The sequence below is a fragment of the Anopheles gambiae genome, chromosome 2, assembly GCF_943734735.2.
Source record: "Anopheles gambiae chromosome 2, idAnoGambNW_F1_1, whole genome shotgun sequence".
NCBI lineage: Eukaryota > Metazoa > Arthropoda > Insecta > Diptera > Culicidae > Anopheles > Anopheles gambiae.
In genome coordinates, this window is record NC_064601.1 from 116,437,577 (window position 1) to 116,457,666 (window position 20,090).

General features: G+C 46.9%; 1 protein-coding gene across 20 annotated transcripts in view; it reads left to right on the top strand.

Annotated features, from left to right (window-relative positions):
- LOC1269667 (titin) overlaps nucleotides 1–20,090 on the top strand; it is a 141,636-nt gene that overhangs the window by 107,858 nt on the left and 13,688 nt on the right. For 14 of the 20 annotated variants that reach the window (XM_061645636.1, XM_061645642.1, XM_061645645.1 and 11 more), the window contains 5 exons: nucleotides 229–8,844; nucleotides 8,934–9,134; nucleotides 9,330–14,612; nucleotides 14,702–14,902; nucleotides 15,098–19,864. The exons of 4 other annotated variants lie outside the window; for them this stretch is intronic. In XM_061645636.1, the coding sequence (XP_061501620.1) occupies nucleotides 229–8,844; nucleotides 8,934–9,134; nucleotides 9,330–14,612; nucleotides 14,702–14,902; nucleotides 15,098–19,864 (19,068 nt within the window). The remainder of the gene's footprint in view (nucleotides 1–228; nucleotides 8,845–8,933; nucleotides 9,135–9,329; nucleotides 14,613–14,701; nucleotides 14,903–15,097; nucleotides 19,865–20,090) is intronic. 2 more of the 20 variants (XM_061645644.1, XM_061645646.1) reach the window with 2 other exon arrangements.

Here is a 20,090-nt window from a genome sequence, read left to right on the forward strand (position 1 = left end):
ATGCCCATTTTCATCAAATTCATGTCATAAACTATACGGCTTACTAAATATCAATTTTCATTGTACAATATTATCTGTCGTTCATAAACACGGAAACATACGCTAAATGCTATACAAATGCGTACCCTTGTCAATTTTACTGCATTATTACACCATTGTAAACATATCTATAGTGAGGCAAGAACAACAGTTTACACTAAACATACACCTTTACCACTATCCCAACAGATCACACTGGCCACAAAACACGTACCACTACATCAAAGAGCAAACAGATCACTAGTCAAGCCACACAACAGGAAGAACAAATCATACACACAGAAGATACACAAAACATACACATTCAGAAACGAAAACAATCCATGCCGGAAGAAGTGCGCGTCTCACAAACAGTCATTGAACAGGGTAAAACGAAAAAACAAGTAATGAAAAAGCGAGTGGTGAAACAGGTCATCGATGGAAAAGAGCACATCACAGTCACCATCCAGGAAGATGATCAAGTGCCAATGACAACTGTTACTGTAAGTGCAACGAAACTTCCAGTACAAGAAGCCATCGAAAAATCACTGGCTAACCAGCAAGAACCGGACGCATTGCAAATTTTACAGCCGATTGAGGAAACAATGATCGAAGAGCATCCAGAAGTTGTAGAAGAAGTCAGATCTGACACCGGTGTAGTCAAGAAGAAGGTCGTTAAGAAGAAGATCATCAAGAAGCGTGTTGGGCCCAAGGAAGAGGTCACTGAGGAAGTTACCGTAGAGGAAGATGGAAAACAGCCTGAGACAACTGTCACAGTCACCGAGCATGAGGTTCCATATGAGGTTACAGAGCCTTTCGAGGAGGAGCGCAAGCCTCTCGAAGCTGTTGTGGATGAGTATCCAGAGCCAATGCAGGCAACGCTTAAGACGAAGACTACCAAGATCGTCAAGAAGAAGGTCAAGAAGATCAAGCAAGGCGAGCCTAGCTCCGAAGAAGTTCCTCAGGAAGAGGTGGACGAGTTGGTCCTCGAACAGACTCCCATGGAGAAACCAGTTATTGAGGAGCTCCCAGAGCATGTTGAGGTCGTTGAGACCATCACTAAGGAAGGAAAGCCCAAGAAACACGTCACCAAAACCAAGGTCATCAAGAAGAAGACGGCCGGAAAGGTCGAGGAGGTCAAGATTGTGACTGTGCAAGAAGACGATCAAGTACCCGAGACCACGGTCACCATGACTGAGGAGGAGACGGCTCCTGAAACAGTTCCTACCGTGTCTGAGGAGACTCCGTCGGTTGAAGTCCTCAAACCTAAGAAAAAGAAGATCAAAACCATCAAGAAGAAGGGAGAGGATACGACAACTATTGTTCAGAAGCTGCTTAAGCTCGAAGTCACTAGCACAGAACTGCAACCGTACGAACACGTCGATGGAACAGCGCCTAAACTAGACATCATACCTCAGACTGCTGTAGAAGCTCTTGAAATTGAAGAGCTTCCAGAAGAGGTCAAGGTCACCGAAGTCGTCACCAAAACTGGTCAAACCAAAAAGCAAGTCACGAAAAAGAAGACCATCAAGAAACGTGTCGGGCAAAAGGAGGAGCATATCGAGGTAGTCACTGTTCAACAAGACGACATGGCTCCGGAAACCACCATCACTGTAACCGAGGAAGAAACTCCCGAGCTCAAACCAGTTGATGACAAGCCTAAGCCCAAGAAGAAGAAGGTCAAGACCATCAAGACTACTGACGACTCTGACGATATCATTGAGCGTCTTCTCAACCTGGAAGTGCACAAAACTGAGCTTGAACAGTACGAGAAGATCGATGTCGATATGCCGAAGCGCTTGCGACCGGTTGAGGAAACAACGATCGAAGAGCATCCAGAAGTCGTAGAAGAAGTCAGATCTGACATCGGTGTAGTCAAGAAGAAGGTCGTTAAGAAGAAGATCATCAAGAAGCGTGTTGGGCCCAAGGAAGAGGTCACTGAGGAAGTTACCGTAGAGGAAGATGGAAAACAGCCTGAGACAACTGTCACAGTCACCGAGCATGAGGTTCCATATGAGGTTACAGAGCCTTTCGAGGAGGAGCGCAAGCCTCTCGAAGCTGTTGTGGATGAGTATCCAGAGCCAATGCAGGCAACGCTTAAGACGAAGACTACCAAGATCGTCAAGAAGAAGGTCAAGAAGATCAAGCAAGGCGAGCCTAGCTCCGAAGAAGTTCCTCAGGAAGAGGTGGACGAGTTGGTCCTCGAACAGACTCGCATGGAGCAACCAGTTATTGAGGAGCTCCCAGAGCATGTTGAGGTCGTTGAGACCATCACTAAGGAAGGAAAGCCCAAGAAGCACGTCACCAAAACCAAGGTCATCAAGAAGAAGACGGCCGGAAAGGTCGAGGAGGTCAAGATTGTGACTGTGCAAGAAGACGATCAAGTACCCGAGACCACGGTCACCATGACTGAGGAGGAGACGGCTCCTGAAACAGTTCCTACCGTGTCTGAGGAGACTCCGTCGGTTGAAGTCCTCAAACCTAAGAAAAAGAAGATCAAAACCATCAAGAAGAAGGGAGAGGATACGACAACTATTGTTCAGAAGCTGCTTAAGCTCGAAGACACTAGCACAGAACTGCAACCGTACGAACACGTCGACGGAACAGCGCCTAAACTGAACATCATACCTGAGACTGCTGTAGAAGCTCTTGAAATTGAAGAGCTTCCAGAAGAGGTCAAGGTCACCGAAGTCGTCACCAAAACTGGTCAAACCAAAAAGCAAGTCACGAAAAAGAAGACCATCAAGAAACGTGTCGGGCAAAAGGAGGAGCATATCGAGGTAGTCACTGTTCAACAAGACGACATGGCTCCGGAAACCACCATCACTGTAACCGAGGAAGAAACTCCCGAGCTCAAACCAGTTGATGACAAGCCTAAGCCCAAGAAGAAGAAGGTCAAGACCATCAAGACTACTGACGACTCTGACGATATCATTGAGCGTCTTCTCAACCTGGAAGTGCACAAAACTGAGCTTGAACAGTACGAGAAGATCGATGTCGATATGCCGAAGCGCTTGCGACCGGTTGAGGAAACAACGATCGAAGAGCATCCAGAAGTCGTAGAAGAAGTCAGATCTGACATCGGTGTAGTCAAGAAGAAGGTCGTTAAGAAGAAGATCATCAAGAAGCGTGTTGGGCCCAAGGAAGAGGTCACTGAGGAAGTTACCGTAGAGGAAGATGGAAAACAGCCTGAGACAACTGTCACAGTCACCGAGCATGAGGTTCCATATGAGGTTACAGAGCCTTTCGAGGAGGAGCGCAAGCCTCTCGAAGCTGTTGTGGATGAGTATCCAGAGCCAATGCAGGCAACGCTTAAGACGAAGACTACCAAGATCGTCAAGAAGAAGGTCAAGAAGATCAAGCAAGGCGAGCCTAGCTCCGAAGAAGTTCCTCAGGAAGAGGTGGACGAGTTGGTCCTCGAACAGACTCGCATGGAGCAACCAGTTATTGAGGAGCTCCCAGAGCATGTTGAGGTCGTTGAGACCATCACTAAGGAAGGAAAGCCCAAGAAGCACGTCACCAAAACCAAGGTCATCAAGAAGAAGACGGCCGGAAAGGTCGAGGAGGTCAAGATTGTGACTGTGCAAGAAGACGATCAAGTACCCGAGACCACGGTCACCATGACTGAGGAGGAGACGGCTCCTGAAACAGTTCCTACCGTGTCTGAGGAGACTCCGTCGGTTGAAGTCCTCAAACCTAAGAAAAAGAAGATCAAAACCATCAAGAAGAAGGGAGAGGATACGACAACTATTGTTCAGAAGCTGCTTAAGCTCGAAGACACTAGCACAGAACTGCAACCGTACGAACATGTCGACGGAACAGCGCCTAAACTGGACATCATACCTCAGACTGCTGTAGAAGCTCTTGAAATTGAAGAGCTTCCAGAAGAGGTCAAGGTCACCGAAGTCGTCACCAAAACTGGTCAAACCAAAAAGCAAATCACGAAAAAGAAGACCATCAAGAAACGTGTCGGGCAAAAGGAGGAGCATATCGAGGTAGTCACTGTTCAACAAGACGACATGGCTCCGGAAACCACCATCACTGTAACCGAGGAAGAAACTCCCGAGCTCAAACCAGTTGATGACAAGCCTAAGCCCAAGAAGAAGAAGGTCAAGACCATCAAGACTACTGACGACTCTGACGATATCATTGAGCGTCTTCTCAACCTGGAAGTGCACAAAACTGAACTTGAACAGTACGAGAAGATCGATGTCGATATGCCGAAGCGCTTGCGACCGCTTGAAGAAACAACGATCGAAGAGCATCCAGAAGTCGTAGAAGAAGTCAGATCTGACACCGGTGTAGTCAAGAAGAAGGTCGTTAAGAAGAAGATCATCAAGAAGCGTGTTGGGCCCAAGGAAGAGGTCACTGAGGAAGTTACCGTAGAGGAAGATGGAAAACAGCCTAAGACAACTGTCACAGTCACCGAGCATGAGGTTCCATATGAGGTTACAGAGCCTTTCGAGGAGGAGCGCAAGCCTCTCGAAGCTGTTGTGGATGAGTATCCAGAGCCAATGCAGGCAACGCTTAAGACGAAGACTACCAAGATCGTCAAGAAGAAGGTCAAGAAGATCAAGGAAGGCGAGCCCAGCTCCGAAGAAGTTCCTCAGGAAGAGGTGGACGAGTTGGTCCTCGAACAGACTCCCATGGAGCAACCAGTTATTGAGGAGCTCCCAGAGCATGTTGAGGTCGTTGAGACCATCACTAAGGAAGGAAAGCCCAAGAAACACGTCACCAAAACCAAGGTCATCAAGAAGAAGACGGCCGGAAAGGTCGAGGAAGTCAAGATTGTTACTGTGCAAGAAGACGATCAAGTACCAGAGACCACGGTCACCATGACTGAGGAAGAGACGGCTCCTGAAACAGTTCCTACCGTGTCTGAGGAGACTCCGTCGGTTGAAGTCCTCAAACCTAAGAAAAAGAAGATCAAAACCATCAAGAAGAAGGGAGAGGATACGACAACTATTGTTCAGAAGCTACTTAAGCTCGAAGACACTAGCACAGAACTGCAACCGTACGAACACGTCGATGGAACAGCGCCTAAACTGGACATCATACCTCAGACTGCTGTAGAAGCTCTTGAAATTGAAGAGCTTCCAGAAGAGGTCAAGGTCACCGAAGTCGTCACCAAAACTGGTCAAACCAAAAAGCAAGTCACGAAAAAGAAGACCATCAAGAAACGTGTCGGGCAAAAGGAGGAGCATATCGAGGTAGTCACTGTTCAACAAGACGACATGGCTCCGGAAACCACCATCACTGTAACCGAGGAAGAAACTCCCGAGCTCAAACCAGTTGATGACAAGCCTAAGCCCAAGAAGAAGAAGGTCAAGACCATCAAGACTACTGACGACTCTGACGATATCATTGAGCGTCTTCTCAACCTGGAAGTGCACAAAACTGAGCTTGAACAGTACGAGAAGATCGATGTTGATATGCCGAAGCGCTTGCGACCGGTTGAGGAAACAACGATCGAAGAGCATCCAGAAGTCGTAGAAGAAGTCAGATCTGACACCGGTGTAGTCAAGAAGAAGGTCGTTAAGAAGAAGATCATCAAGAAGCGTGTTGGGCCCAAGGAAGAGGTCACTGAGGAAGTTACCGTAGAGGAAGATGGAAATCAGCCTGAGACAACTGTCACAGTAACCGAGCATGAGGTTCCATATGAGGTTACAGAGCCTTTCGAGGAGGAGCGCAAGCCTCTCGAAGCTGTTGTGGATGAGTATCCAGAGCCAATGCAGGCAACGCTTAAGACGAAGACTACCAAGATCGTCAAGAAGAAGGTCAAGAAGATCAAGCAAGGCGAGCCTAGCTCCGAAGAAGTTCCTCAGGAAGAGGTGGACGAGTTGGTCCTCGAACAGACTCCCATGGAGCAACCAGTTATTGAGGAGCTCCCAGAGCATGTTGAGGTCGTTGAGACCATCACTAAGGAAGGAAAGCCCAAGAAGCACGTCACCAAAACCAAGGTCATCAAGAAGAAGACGGCCGGAAAGGTCGAGGAGGTCAAAATTGTGACTGTGCAAGAAGACGATCAAGTACCCGAGACCACGGTCACCATGACTGAGGAGGAGACGGCTCCTGAAACAGTTCCTACCGTGTCTGAGGAGACTCCGTCGGTGGAAGTCCTCAAACCTAAGAAAAAGAAGATCAAAACCATCAAGAAGAAGGGAGAGGATACGACAACTATTGTTCAGAAGCTGCTTAAGCTCGAAGACACTAGCACAGAACTGCAACCGTACGAACACGTCGACGGAACAGCGCCTAAACTGAACATCATACCTGAGACTGCTGTAGAAGCTCTTGAAATTGAAGAGCTTCCAGAAGAGGTCAAGGTCACCGAAGTCGTCACCAAAACTGGTCAAACCAAAAAGCAAGTCACGAAAAAGAAGACCATCAAGAAACGTGTCGGGCAAAAGGAGGAGCATATCGAGGTAGTCACTGTTCAACAAGACGACATGGCTCCGGAAACCACCATCACTGTAACCGAGGAAGAAACTCCCGAGCTCAAACCAGTTGATGACAAGCCTAAGCCCAAGAAGAAGAAGGTCAAGACCATCAAGACTACTGACGACTCTGACGATATCATTGAGCGTCTTCTCAACCTGGAAGTGCACAAAACTGAGCTTGAACAGTACGAGAAGATCGATGTCAATATGCCGAAGCGCTTGCGACCGGTTGAGGAAACAACGATCGAAGAGCATCCAGAAGTCGTAGAAGAAGTCAGATCTGACACCGGTGTAGTCAAGAAGAAGGTCGTTAAGAAGAAGATCATCAAGAAGCGTGTTGGGCCCAAGGAAGAGGTCACTGAGGAAGTTACCGTAGAGGAAGATGGAAAACAGCCTGAGGCAACTGTCACAGTCACCGAGCATGAGGTTCCATATGAGGTTACAGAGCCTTTCGAGGAGGAGCGCAAGCCTCTCGAAGCTGTTGTGGATGAGTATCCAGAGCCAATGCAGGCAACGCTTAAGACGAAGACTACCAAGATCGTCAAGAAGAAGGTCAAGAAGATCAAGCAAGGCGAGCCCAGCTCCGAAGAAGTTCCTCAGGAAGAGGTGGACGAGTTGGTCCTCGAACAGACTCGCATGGAGCAACCAGTTATTGAGGAGCTCCCAGAGCATGTTGAGGTCGTTGAGACCATCACTAAGGAAGGAAAGCCCAAGAAGCACGTCACCAAAACCAAGGTCATCAAGAAGAAGACGGCCGGAAAGGTCGAGGAGGTCAAGATTGTGACTGTGCAAGAAGACGATCAAGTACCCGAGACCACGGTCACCATGACTGAGGAGGAGACGGCTCCTGAAACAGTTCCTACCGTGTCTGAGGAGACTCCGTCGGTGGAAGTCCTCAAACCTAAGAAAAAGAAGATCAAAACCATCAAGAAGAAGGGAGAGGATACGACAACTATTGTTCAGAAGCTGCTTAAGCTCGAAGACACTAGCACAGAACTGCAACCGTACGAACACGTCGACGGAACAGCGCCTAAACTGAACATCATACCTGAGACTGCTGTAGAAGCTCTTGAAATTGAAGAGCTTCCAGAAGAGGTCAAGGTCACCGAAGTCGTCACCAAAACTGGTCAAACCAAAAAGCAAGTCACGAAAAAGAAGACCATCAAGAAACGTGTCGGGCAAAAGGAGGAGCATATCGAGGTAGTCACTGTTCAACAAGACGACATGGCTCCGGAAACCACCATCACTGTAACCGAGGAAGAAACTCCCGAGCTCAAACCAGTTGATGACAAGCCTAAGCCCAAGAAGAAGAAGGTCAAGACCATCAAGACTACTGACGACTCTGACGATATCATTGAGCGTCTTCTCAACCTGGAAGTGCACAAAACTGAGCTTGAACAGTACGAGAAGATCGATGTCGATATGCCGAAGCGCTTGCGACCGGTTGAGGAAACAACGATCGAAGAGCATCCAGAAGTCGTAGAAGAAGTCAGATCTGACACCGGTGTAGTCAAGAAGAAGGTCGTTAAGAAGAAGATCATCAAGAAGCGTGTTGGGCCCAAGGAAGAGGTCACTGAGGAAGTTACCGTAGAGGAAGATGGAAAACAGCCTGAGACAACTGTCACAGTAACCGAGCATGAGGTTCCATATGAAGTTACTGAGCCTTTCGAGGAGGAGCGCAAGCCTCTCGAAGCTGTTGTGGATGAGTATCCAGAGCCAATGCAGGCAACGCTTAAGACGAAGACTACCAAGATCGTCAAGAAGAAGGTCAAGAAGATCAAGCAAGGCGAGCCTAGCTCCGAAGAAGTTCCTCAGGAAGAGGTGGACGAGTTGGTCCTCGAACAGACTCCCATGGAGCAACCAGTTATTGAGGAGCTCCCAGAGCATGTTGAGGTCGTTGAGACCATCACTGAGGAAGGAAAACCCAAGAAGCACGTCACCAAAACCAAGGTCATCAAGAAGAAGACGGCCGGAAAGGTCGAGGAGGTCAAGATTGTGACTATGCAAGAAGACGATCAAGTACCCGAGACCACGGTCACCATGACTGAGGAAGAGACGGCTCCTGAAACAGTTGCTACCGTATCTGAGGAGACTCCGTCTATTGAAATTTTGAAAACTAAGAAGAAGAAGATCAAAACCATCAAGAGGAAGGGCGATGACACGGATGATATTGTTCAGGAGCTTCTTAAGTTAAGTGCTCCCATCTCTTCTGAGGAACCATTCGATCGGCCGACGATCGAGGAACTAGTCCCTGCTTCATGCGAGCTCCTGCAAGCCATCAAGCCGAAACAAAAAGGAAAATCTAAGAAGCAAACACACACTACCACTCCACAGCTTGATACACAAGACACACACTCACAATCACTTATTCTACATGATACCGAGGGTAAGAGATTAGCTACACACATCATTGCATCATATTTTTGTATATTTATTGCAACACACAACTTACAACATTCTTACATATTATTCTAGATGCCGAAACGCACGAACACACATCTCCTGAATACATCACTACATTTGAAACATGTACAGACAACAACCAGACATTCATAAAGTCCAAAAACACAAAGATCATTAAGGAACATGGGGCAGTAATCGAAGAAACATTCGATGATACCATTACTCACACTATTCCTCAAATGCCATCGGAAGTTCTGATAGAAGAGATTGAAGGTAAACATAATATTAACTAACCTATGTTCACATCAAATTATGCAAGATAAGATTAAAGGTTCAAGATTTTCCACATACCACATTTACATGATATCGTATGTCTACACATTCCATATTTTACACCATGACATTAGTATATTTATACAAAACACTCAATCTTTACCCCTCAAACTAATGTATCTACTTATCTCACAGAATCTGCACCACTACTCCAAATCACACAACTCGAAGAAACACCTCAAATCGTACAGGAAGTCGCCACAAAACATAAACCCAAGAAGAAACAAACACAAACACAAGCAAACGAACAAACTGAGACTGTAACAGTTGAGCAAGTTCAACTGATTCCAGGAGAAACAGAACATACGGCCGAGATGCGTACTGTAGTCACAAAGAGGGCTAAATCGAAAAAGTCTAAGGTTACTGTTATACAAGGGGTCACTGAAACTGTTGTTGTCGAAGATGAAGACGAAGTTCCGCTTGAAACTCAACCGGCTCCTGCTCATGAACAAGCCGTAATTATTTCTGAGCTTCCTGAGCAAATAACCGTGCAAGAAGTGATCACTGCCACTGGAGAAGCCAAAAAGCAGATCACAAAAAAGAAAACCATCAAGAAACGTGTCGGGCAAAAGGAGGAGCATATCGAGGTAGTCACTGTTCAACAAGACGACATGGCTCCGGAAACCACCATCACTGTAACCGAGGAAGAAACTCCCGAGCTCAAACCAGTTGATGACAAGCCTAAGCCCAAGAAGAAGAAGGTCAAGACCATCAAGACTACTGACGACTCTGACGATATCATTGAGCGTCTTCTCAACCTGGAAGTGCACAAAACTGAGCTTGAACAGTACGAGAAGATCGATGTTGATATGCCGAAGCGCTTGCGACCGGTTGAGGAAACAACGATCGAAGAGCATCCAGAAGTCGTAGAAGAAGTCAGATCTGACACCGGTGTAGTCAAGAAGAAGGTCGTTAAGAAGAAGATCATCAAGAAGCGTGTTGGGCCCAAGGAAGAGGTCACTGAGGAAGTTACCGTAGAGGAAGATGGAAATCAGCCTGAGACAACTGTCACAGTAACCGAGCATGAGGTTCCATATGAGGTTACAGAGCCTTTCGAGGAGGAGCGCAAGCCTCTCGAAGCTGTTGTGGATGAGTATCCAGAGCCAATGCAGGCAACGCTTAAGACGAAGACTACCAAGATCGTCAAGAAGAAGGTCAAGAAGATCAAGCAAGGCGAGCCTAGCTCCGAAGAAGTTCCTCAGGAAGAGGTGGACGAGTTGGTCCTCGAACAGACTCCCATGGAGCAACCAGTTATTGAGGAGCTCCCAGAGCATGTTGAGGTCGTTGAGACCATCACTAAGGAAGGAAAGCCCAAGAAGTACGTCACCAAAACCAAGGTCATCAAGAAGAAGACGGCCGGAAAGGTCGAGGAGGTCAAAATTGTGACTGTGCAAGAAGACGATCAAGTACCCGAGACCACGGTCACCATGACTGAGGAGGAGACGGCTCCTGAAACAGTTCCTACCGTGTCTGAGGAGACTCCGTCGGTTGAAGTCCTCAAACCTAAGAAAAAGAAGATCAAAACCATCAAGAAGAAGGGAGAAGATACGACAACTATTGTTCAGAAGCTGCTTAAGCTCGAAGACACTAGCACAGAACTGCAACCGTACGAACACGTCGACGGAACAGCGCCTAAACTGAACATCATACCTGAGACTGCTGTAGAAGCTCTTGAAATTGAAGAGCTTCCAGAAGAGGTCAAGGTCACCGAAGTCGTCACCAAAACTGGTCAAACCAAAAAGCAAGTCACGAAAAAGAAGACCATCAAGAAACGTGTCGGGCAAAAGGAGGAGCATATCGAGGTAGTCACTGTTCAACAAGACGACATGGCTCCGGAAACCACCATCACTGTAACCGAGGAAGAAACTCCCGAGCTCAAACCAGTTGATGACAAGCCTAAGCCCAAGAAGAAGAAGGTCAAGACCATCAAGACTACTGACGACTCTGACGATATCATTGAGCGTCTTCTCAACCTGGAAGTGCACAAAACTGAGCTTGAACAGTACGAGAAGATCGATGTCGATATGCCGAAGCGCTTGCGACCGGTTGAGGAAACAACGATCGAAGAGCATCCAGAAGTCGTAGAAGAAGTCAGATCTGACATCGGTGTAGTCAAGAAGAAGGTCGTTAAGAAGAAGATCATCAAGAAGCGTGTTGGGCCCAAGGAAGAGGTCACTGAGGAAGTTACCGTAGAGGAAGATGGAAAACAGCCTGAGACAACTGTCACAGTCACCGAGCATGAGGTTCCATATGAGGTTACAGAGCCTTTCGAGGAGGAGCGCAAGCCTCTCGAAGCTATTGTGGATGAGTATCCAGAGCCAATGCAGGCAACGCTTAAGACGAAGACTACCAAGATCGTCAAGAAGAAGGTCAAGAAGATCAAGCAAGGCGAGCCTAGCTCCGAAGAAGTTCCTCAGGAAGAGGTGGACGAGTTGGTCCTCGAACAGACTCGCATGGAGCAACCAGTTATTGAGGAGCTCCCAGAGCATGTTGAGGTCGTTGAGACCATCACTAAGGAAGGAAAGCCCAAGAAGCACGTCACCAAAACCAAGGTCATCAAGAAGAAGACGGCCGGAAAGGTCGAGGGGGTCAAGATTGTGACTGTGCAAGAAGACGATCAAGTACCCGAGACCACGGTCACCATGACTGAGGAGGAGACGGCTCCTGAAACAGTTCCTACCGTGTCTGAGGAGACTCCGTCGGTGGAAGTCCTCAAACCTAAGAAAAAGAAGATCAAAACCATCAAGAAGAAGGGAGAGGATACGACAACTATTGTTCAGAAGCTACTTAAGCTCGAAGACACTAGCACAGAACTGCAACCGTACGAACACGTCGATGGAACAGCGCCTAAACTGGACATCATACCTCAGACTGCTGTAGAAGCTCTTGAAATTGAAGAGCTTCCAGAAGAGGTCAAGGTCACCGAAGTCGTCACCAAAACTGGTCAAACCAAAAAGCAAGTCACGAAAAAGAAGACCATCAAGAAACGTGTCGGGCAAAAGGAGGAGCATATCGAGGTAGTCACTGTTCAACAAGACGACATGGCTCCGGAAACCATCATCACTGTAACCGAGGAAGAAACTCCCGAGCTCAAACCAGTTGATGACAAGCCTAAGCCCAAGAAGAAGAAGGTCAAGACCATCAAGACTACTGACGACTCTGACGATATCATTGAGCGTCTTCTCAACCTGGAAGTGCACAAAACTGAGCTTGAACAGTACGAGAAGATCGATGTTGATATGCCGAAGCGCTTGCGACCGGTTGAGGAAACAACGATCGAAGAGCATCCAGAAGTCGTAGAAGAAGTCAGATCTGACATCGGTGTAGTCAAGAAGAAGGTCGTTAAGAAGAAGATCATCAAGAAGCGTGTTGGGCCCAAGGAAGAGGTCACTGAGGAAGTTACCGTAGAGGAAGATGGAAAACAGCCTGAGACAACTGTCACAGTCACCGAGCATGAGGTTCCATATGAGGTTACAGAGCCTTTCGAGGAGGAGCGCAAGCCTCTCGAAGCTGTTGTGGATGAGTATCCAGAGCCAATGCAGGCAACGCTTAAGACGAAGACTACCAAGATCGTCAAGAAGAAGGTCAAGAAGATCAAGCAAGGCGAGCCCAGCTCCGAAGAAGTTCCTCAGGAAGAGGTGGACGAGTTGGTCCTCGAACAGACTCCCATGGAGCAACCAGTTATTGAGGAGCTCCCAGAGCATGTTGAGGTCGTTGAGACCATCACTAAGGAAGGAAAGCCCAAGAAGCACGTCACCAAAACCAAGGTCATCAAGAAGAAGACGGCCGGAAAGGTCGAGGAGGTCAAAATTGTGACTGTGCAAGAAGACGATCAAGTACCCGAGACCACGGTCACCATGACTGAGGAGGAGACGGTTCCTGAAACAGTTCCTACCGTGTCTGAGGAGACTCCGTCGGTGGAAGTCCTCAAACCTAAGAAAAAGAAGATCAAAACCATCAAGAAGAAGGGAGAGGATACGACAACTATTGTTCAGAAGCTACTTAAGCTCGAAGACACTAGCACAGAACTGCAACCGTACGAACACGTCGATGGAACAGCGCCTAAACTGGACATCATACCTCAGACTGCTGTAGAAGCTCTTGAAATTGAAGAGCTTCCAGAAGAGGTCAAGGTCACCGAAGTCGTCACCAAAACTGGTCAAACCAAAAAGCAAGTCACGAAAAAGAAGACCATCAAGAAACGTGTCGGGCAAAAGGAGGAGCATATCGAGGTAGTCACTGTTCAACAAGACGACATGGCTCCGGAAACCATCATCACTGTAACCGAGGAAGAAACTCCCGAGCTCAAACCAGTTGATGACAAGCCCAAGCCCAAGAAGAAGAAGGTCAAGACCATCAAGACTAGTGACGACTCTGACGATATCATTGAGCGTCTTCTCAACCTGGAAGTGCACAAAACTGAGCTTGAACAGTACGAGAAGATCGATGTCGATATGCCGAAGCGCTTGCGACCGGTTGAGGAAACAACGATCGAAGAGCATCCAGAACTCGTAGAAGAAGTCAAATCTGACACCGGTGTAGTCAAGAAGAAGGTCGTTAAGAAGAAGATCATCAAGAAGCGTGTTGGGCCCAAGGAAGAGGTCACTGAGGAAGTTACCGTAGAGGAAGATGGAAAACAGCCTGAGACAACTGTCACAGTAACCGAGCATGAGGTTCCATATGAAGTTACAGAGCCTTTCGAGGAGGAGCGCAAGCCTCTCGAAGCTGTTGTGGATGAGTATCCAGAGCCAATGCAGGCAACGCTTAAGACGAAGACTACCAAGATCGTCAAGAAGAAGGTCAAGAAGATCAAGCAAGGCGAGCCTAGCTCCGAAGAAGTTCCTCAGGAAGAGGTGGACGAGTTGGTCCTCGAACAGACTCCCATGGAGAAACCAGTTATTGAGGAGCTCCCAGAGCATGTTGAGGTCGTTGAGACCATCACTGAGGAAGGAAAACCCAAGAAGCACGTCACCAAAACCAAGGTCATCAAGAAGAAGACGGCCGGAAAGGTCGAGGAGGTCAAGATTGTGACTGTGCAAGAGGACGATCAAGTACCCGAGACCACGGTCACCATGACTGAGGAAGAGACGGCTCCTGAAACAGTTGCTACCGTATCTGAGGAGACTCCGTCTATTGAAATTTTGAAAACTAAGAAGAAGAAGATCAAAACCATCAAGAGGAAGGGCGATGACACGGATGATATTGTTCAGGAGCTTCTTAAGTTAAGTGCTCCCATCTCTTCTGAGGAACCATTCGATCGGCCGACGATCGAGGAACTAGTCCCTGCTTCATGCGAGCTCCTGCAAGCCATCAAGCCGAAACAAAAAGGAAAATCTAAGAAGCAAACACACACTACCACTCCACAGCTTGATACACAAGACACACACTCACAATCACTTATTCTACATGATACCGAGGGTAAGAGATTAGCTACACACATCATTGCATCATATTTTTGTATATTTATTGCAACACACAACTTACAACATTCTTACATATTATTCTAGATGCCGAAACGCACGAACACACATCTCCTGAATACATCACTACATTTGAAACATGTACAGACAACAACCAGACATTCATAAAGTCCAAAAACACAAAGATCATTAAGGAACATGGGGCAGTAATCGAAGAAACATTCGATGATACCATTACTCACACTATTCCTCAAATGCCATCGGAAGTTCTGATAGAAGAGATTGAAGGTAAACATAATATTAACTAACCTATGTTCACATCAAATTATGCAAGATAAGATTAAAGGTTCAAGATTTTCCACATACCACATTTACATGATATCGTATGTCTACACATTCCATATTTTACACCATGACATTAGTATATTTATACAAAACACTCAATCTTTACCCCTCAAACTAATGTATCTACTTATCTCACAGAATCTGCACCACTACTCCAAATCACACAACTCGAAGAAACACCTCAAATCGTACAGGAAGTCGCCACAAAACATAAACCCAAGAAGAAACAAACACAAACACAAGCAAACGAACAAACTGAGACTGTAACAGTTGAGCAAGTTCAACTGATTCCAGGAGAAACAGAACATACGGCCGAGATGCGTACTGTAGTCACAAAGAGGGCTAAATCGAAAAAGTCTAAGGTTACTGTTATACAAGGGGTCACTGAAACTGTTGTTGTCGAAGATGAAGACGAAGTTCCGCTTGAAACTCAACCGGCTCCTGCTCATGAACAAGCCGTAATTATTTCTGAGCTTCCTGAGCAAATAACCGTGCAAGAAGTGATCACTGCCACTGGAGAAGCCAAAAAGCAGATCACAAAAAAGAAAACCATCAAGAAACGTGTCGGGCAAAAGGAGGAGCATATCGAGGTAGTCACTGTTCAACAAGACGACATGGCTCCGGAAACCACCATCACTGTAACCGAGGAAGAAACTCCCGAGCTCAAACCAGTTGATGACAAGCCCAAGCCCAAGAAGAAGAAGGTCAAGACCATCAAGACTACTGACGACTCTGACGATATCATTGAGCGTCTTCTCAACCTGGAAGTGCACAAAACTGAGCTTGAACAGTACGAGAAGATCGATGTCGATATGCCGAAGCGCTTGCGACCGGTTGAGGAAACAACGATCGAAGAGCATCCAGAACTCGTAGAAGAAGTCAGATCTGACACTGGTGTAGTCAAGAAGAAGGTCGTTAAGAAGAAGATCATCAAGAAGCGTGTTGGGCCCAAGGAAGAGGTCACTGAGGAAGTTACCGTAGAGGAAGATGGAAAACAGCCTGAGACAACTGTCACAGTCACCGAGCATGAGGTTCCATATGAAGTTACAGAGCCTTTCGAGGAGGAGCGCAAGCCTCTCGAAGCTATTGTGGATGAGTATCCAGAGCCAATGCAGGCAACGCTTAAGACGAAGACTACCAAGATCGTCAAGAAGAAGGTCAAGAAGATCAAGCAAGGCGAGCCCAGCTCCGAAGAAGTTCCTCAGGAAGAGGTGGACGAGTTGGTCCTCGAACAGACTCCCATGGAGCAACCAGTTATTGAGGAGCTCCCAGAGCATGTTGAGGTCGTTGAGACCATCACTAAGGAAGGAAAGCCCAAGAAGCACGTCACCAAAACCAAGGTCATCAAGAAGAAGACGGCCGGAAAGGTCGAGGAGGTCAAGATTGTGACTGTGCAAGAAGACGATCAAGTACCCGAGACCACGGTCACCATGACTGAGGAAGAGACTGCTCCTGAAACAGTTCCTACCGGGTCTGAGGAGACTCCGTCGGTGGAAGTCATCAAACCAAAGAAAAAGAAGATCAAAACCATCAAGAAGACGGGCGATGACACCGACGACATTATTCAAAGGCTTTTGGATCTGGAAGTGAAAAAGACCGAACTAGAGCAATATGAAAAGATTGATGTGGAGTTCAAGAGTAAGACAAAGCACACGGAAGAACACGTGATTGAAGATCAGCCAGAGTTTGCCGAAGTCTCGGATGTACCTGTGCAGCGTGCAGTGAAGAAGATTACCAAAACTAAAACCATCAAACCCAAGCCAGCACTGGACGATGAGCAAAAACCTTCCATTGAAATAGTCGATGAAGAACATGTACCAGAGCTTCCAGAATCTATCCAAGAACAGGAGGAAGCATATGAGCAAGCAGAAGAATACGCGTACGAAATGCCTCAAGAACAAATTCCAGTTGTTGAGGAGCTTCCTGAAGAAATCACGGTTAATGAAGTGGTTACACTTAGTGGCAAGATCAAAAAGCAAACTACTAAGAAACGTACTGTAAAGAAAACCATTGGCGACAAGCAAGAGCTAGTCGAAGTAGTGACGGTTGAAGAGGAAGGCCAACAGCCCGAAACAACCATAACTATCACAGAATCGGAAGAACAGCCAGAACTGCCAGCTACCATTGAACAAATGGAAGTTGAGTCACCCATTAAACCGAAAGAGCCTCGAAAGCTGAAAAAGAAGAAAGTAAAGTCGATAAAGACTACGGACGATGTGGATTATATTATCGAACGATTGCTTAATCTCGAGGTGAAGAAGACCGAACTGGAACGTTACGAACGCGTTGAAGTAGAGCTCAAGAAACGCCACAAAACGCTAGTGGAAGAAACCCTGCACATGCCTGTAGCAGAGATGGCTGTGCTGGAGGTGATGGAGCTTCCCAAACCAGAAACTGTTCGCAAAACTTCCATCACCACAGTTCCACAAGAACCGGAACAAGCTAAGAAGGTTGTTAAGAAAAAGAAACCTACATCTTTACCAGAAGCACAAGTTACAGAGGAACCAGTTTCGATCCCTAGTGTAGCTGTGGAAGAAACCATTGCTTCAGAAGAAACTACCGTATTAGACGATAGTCTAAACGAAGAGCCAACAACGCCAAGTACGGCGATTATTAAAAAGAAAGTCACTAGAAAATCTGTGCGCAAAGAACAACCCATAGCAGCTGAAGATGTGCCATCTGAGCAACCTTCCGAGAAAGCAGAGGTACCAGAAACGGTTGAGATGTTTGAAAGTGATCTAACAGAAGTTGATGTAGCTCGCGAAATTTCAATAGCAGTACCACAGCCACAGGAAGCTTGCGTTGAAGAGTACGACGATTCATTCTTAACATACGAAGAGAAATCGCTCAAGAAATTACAAGAAGAAAAGCTCAAACCGACTACAGAGGCGCAAGCCGAACCCAAGAAGGTTGAAAAGAAGGTTAAGAAAAAACCCAAGAAGGACAAGCCGTCTGAAGAAGACGAACAGCTTCAGCGCTTATTGAACTTGGAGATTGAAAAAACGCAACTCGAGCAGTACGAGAAGGTTGAGCTCGAAAGCAAACCCAAGCCAGAAAAACTGAAACCAGTATTGGTGCCTCAAAAAATTGAGCGCAAAGAACAAAAAGCTCAAAAGATGCTTATCTCAGAGCCAGAAGAACAGCCACAAATGGTACGGCTTCGAAAGGTGAAGATGCCGGAACGCAAGGAAATAGAGGAAGTAGTCGTTCCCAAGGTACTGCTCAAGAGTCGAATGATCGCGGTGGAATATCCGCCAGAAGCGTTGAAACCGGTCATTACCGATCTGACACCCGTGAGAGCAATTGGCGAGCTGTCGAGAATTGAGGAGGAAGAATCTGCTGAGAAGCTGAAAAAGATTAAGAAGATCAAAACTAGCAAGAGCAAGAAGCTGGAATTGGAAACGCCAGAAACGATGGACTATGAGGACGAAAAGCCAGAAAAGGAAGAGTTCGACCAGGAAGCTCACAGGTATCAGCGTAAACCTAAAGAAATCTCGGGCGAAAAACCGGAAGAGAAAACGCTCAAGCTAGGCAAGGGTAAGCTAAAGAAGGATGAAGACGACATTGAGCAGGTGAAGCTGAAGAAAACGCCCAAAAAGCCCAAAGAGGAAGAGCCGGAAGAGCAAAAGACCGTGACGAAGCCAAAGCAAAAACCAACAGAAGTCGAAACAGACGACAAGCAGCGTCATGTCGAAAAGCCCGTCTATAAACCCACTGACATACCAGACTATACGGTTGATATGGAGGAATATAAGGCTCCAGAACCAATTCCAGACGAACCGGAAGAGGAAGCAAAGAAAAAGCCAAAGCCCAAGAGGAAACCGAAAACACCGGACGAGAAGGAAGAGGAACCGAAACCGTTGGTTATGGGTAAGGGTAAGCCTAAACCTGAAGAGCCGGAGGAAGATGTCAAGTTCAGAATTCCTGTTGGTAAGAAAGAGGATGAGGAGCCAACCGAGATCAAGTTGAAACCGTTCAAAAAGCCTGCTTCCAAAGATGAAGAGCCAGCTAAAGATGCTGATAGAGAAATGGCTCTCCCGGCTAGTACTGAAAAGCCTCAGGAACCAGAAGAGGAAACTACTTCACCGCAAAAGGTCAAAAAGATCATAAAGAAAACTAAACCAAAACAGAAACCAGACGCACAGGAACAGCTGGACGAACCGGCCCAAGAGGAAATGCCCCAATCGGTGCCAGACATTGTCGAAGACGTTCCTGACATTGTTCATGCTGTAGTGCCGAAAACTATCACCGATGAGGAGTTCCAAAAGCCGGAAGAACTAGATCTTACCCCACAGCCGCAGTTTGATTTCGTAATAGAGCAGCTGCCCGAGGAGGTTAAGGTGACGCAGGTCAAAACGGAAGCCGGCACAGTAGAGCAGCAAACAGTGAAGAAGCGCATCATCAAAAAGAAGAAAGACGACAAGGAAGAACTCATTGAGATAGTGACCGTGCAGAAGGGCGACGAGCTTCCCGAGGCAACAGTAACAGTTACACAAGTGACCCCGGACGACAGTACTACCACTGCAGCGCAGCCGGAAAGTGCTGCGAAGCGCAAGGTACGCATCAAGAAAACAGTCAAACCGAACACGCTAGAAGCGGACATTGAGCGACTCCTGAATCAGGAAATTTCCAAAACAGAGCTCGAGGTCTACGAGAAGACAGACTTTGAGCCGGCAAAGCGCGTCAAAGAGCAGTCGGTTGAAGCGGTTGCTCCCGAAACAGCCGTACTGGAAGAGCCTACTCCTACCGCACCGCAGCAGGTGAAGGTTAAGTCGAAGGCCTCCAAGAAACAACACCCAGTCACCCCATTACAAGCCATACCACTCGAACCAGCCATTGGACACGAAGCTACCCAACAGACACTCGATACCACCACACACACAGTCGAAGACAGGCGGCCAATCAGTAAGTATTTTGTATCTCCCTTCGTAAACGCTGTCGACAAACGCGCATTCGACTGAAGCCGGAAGGAGAATAGTGTTGTATAGTCTTAGCAAATACGTTAAGTTTACTATTTTATCGGTTTTATCTAACAGTTTGCGAGCTTGATTGAATAATTGATAATCTAAAAACAAGACAGATGAAATATTCCCTTCAGTATTACTACGCAACGATAAGTAGTTATGTACAC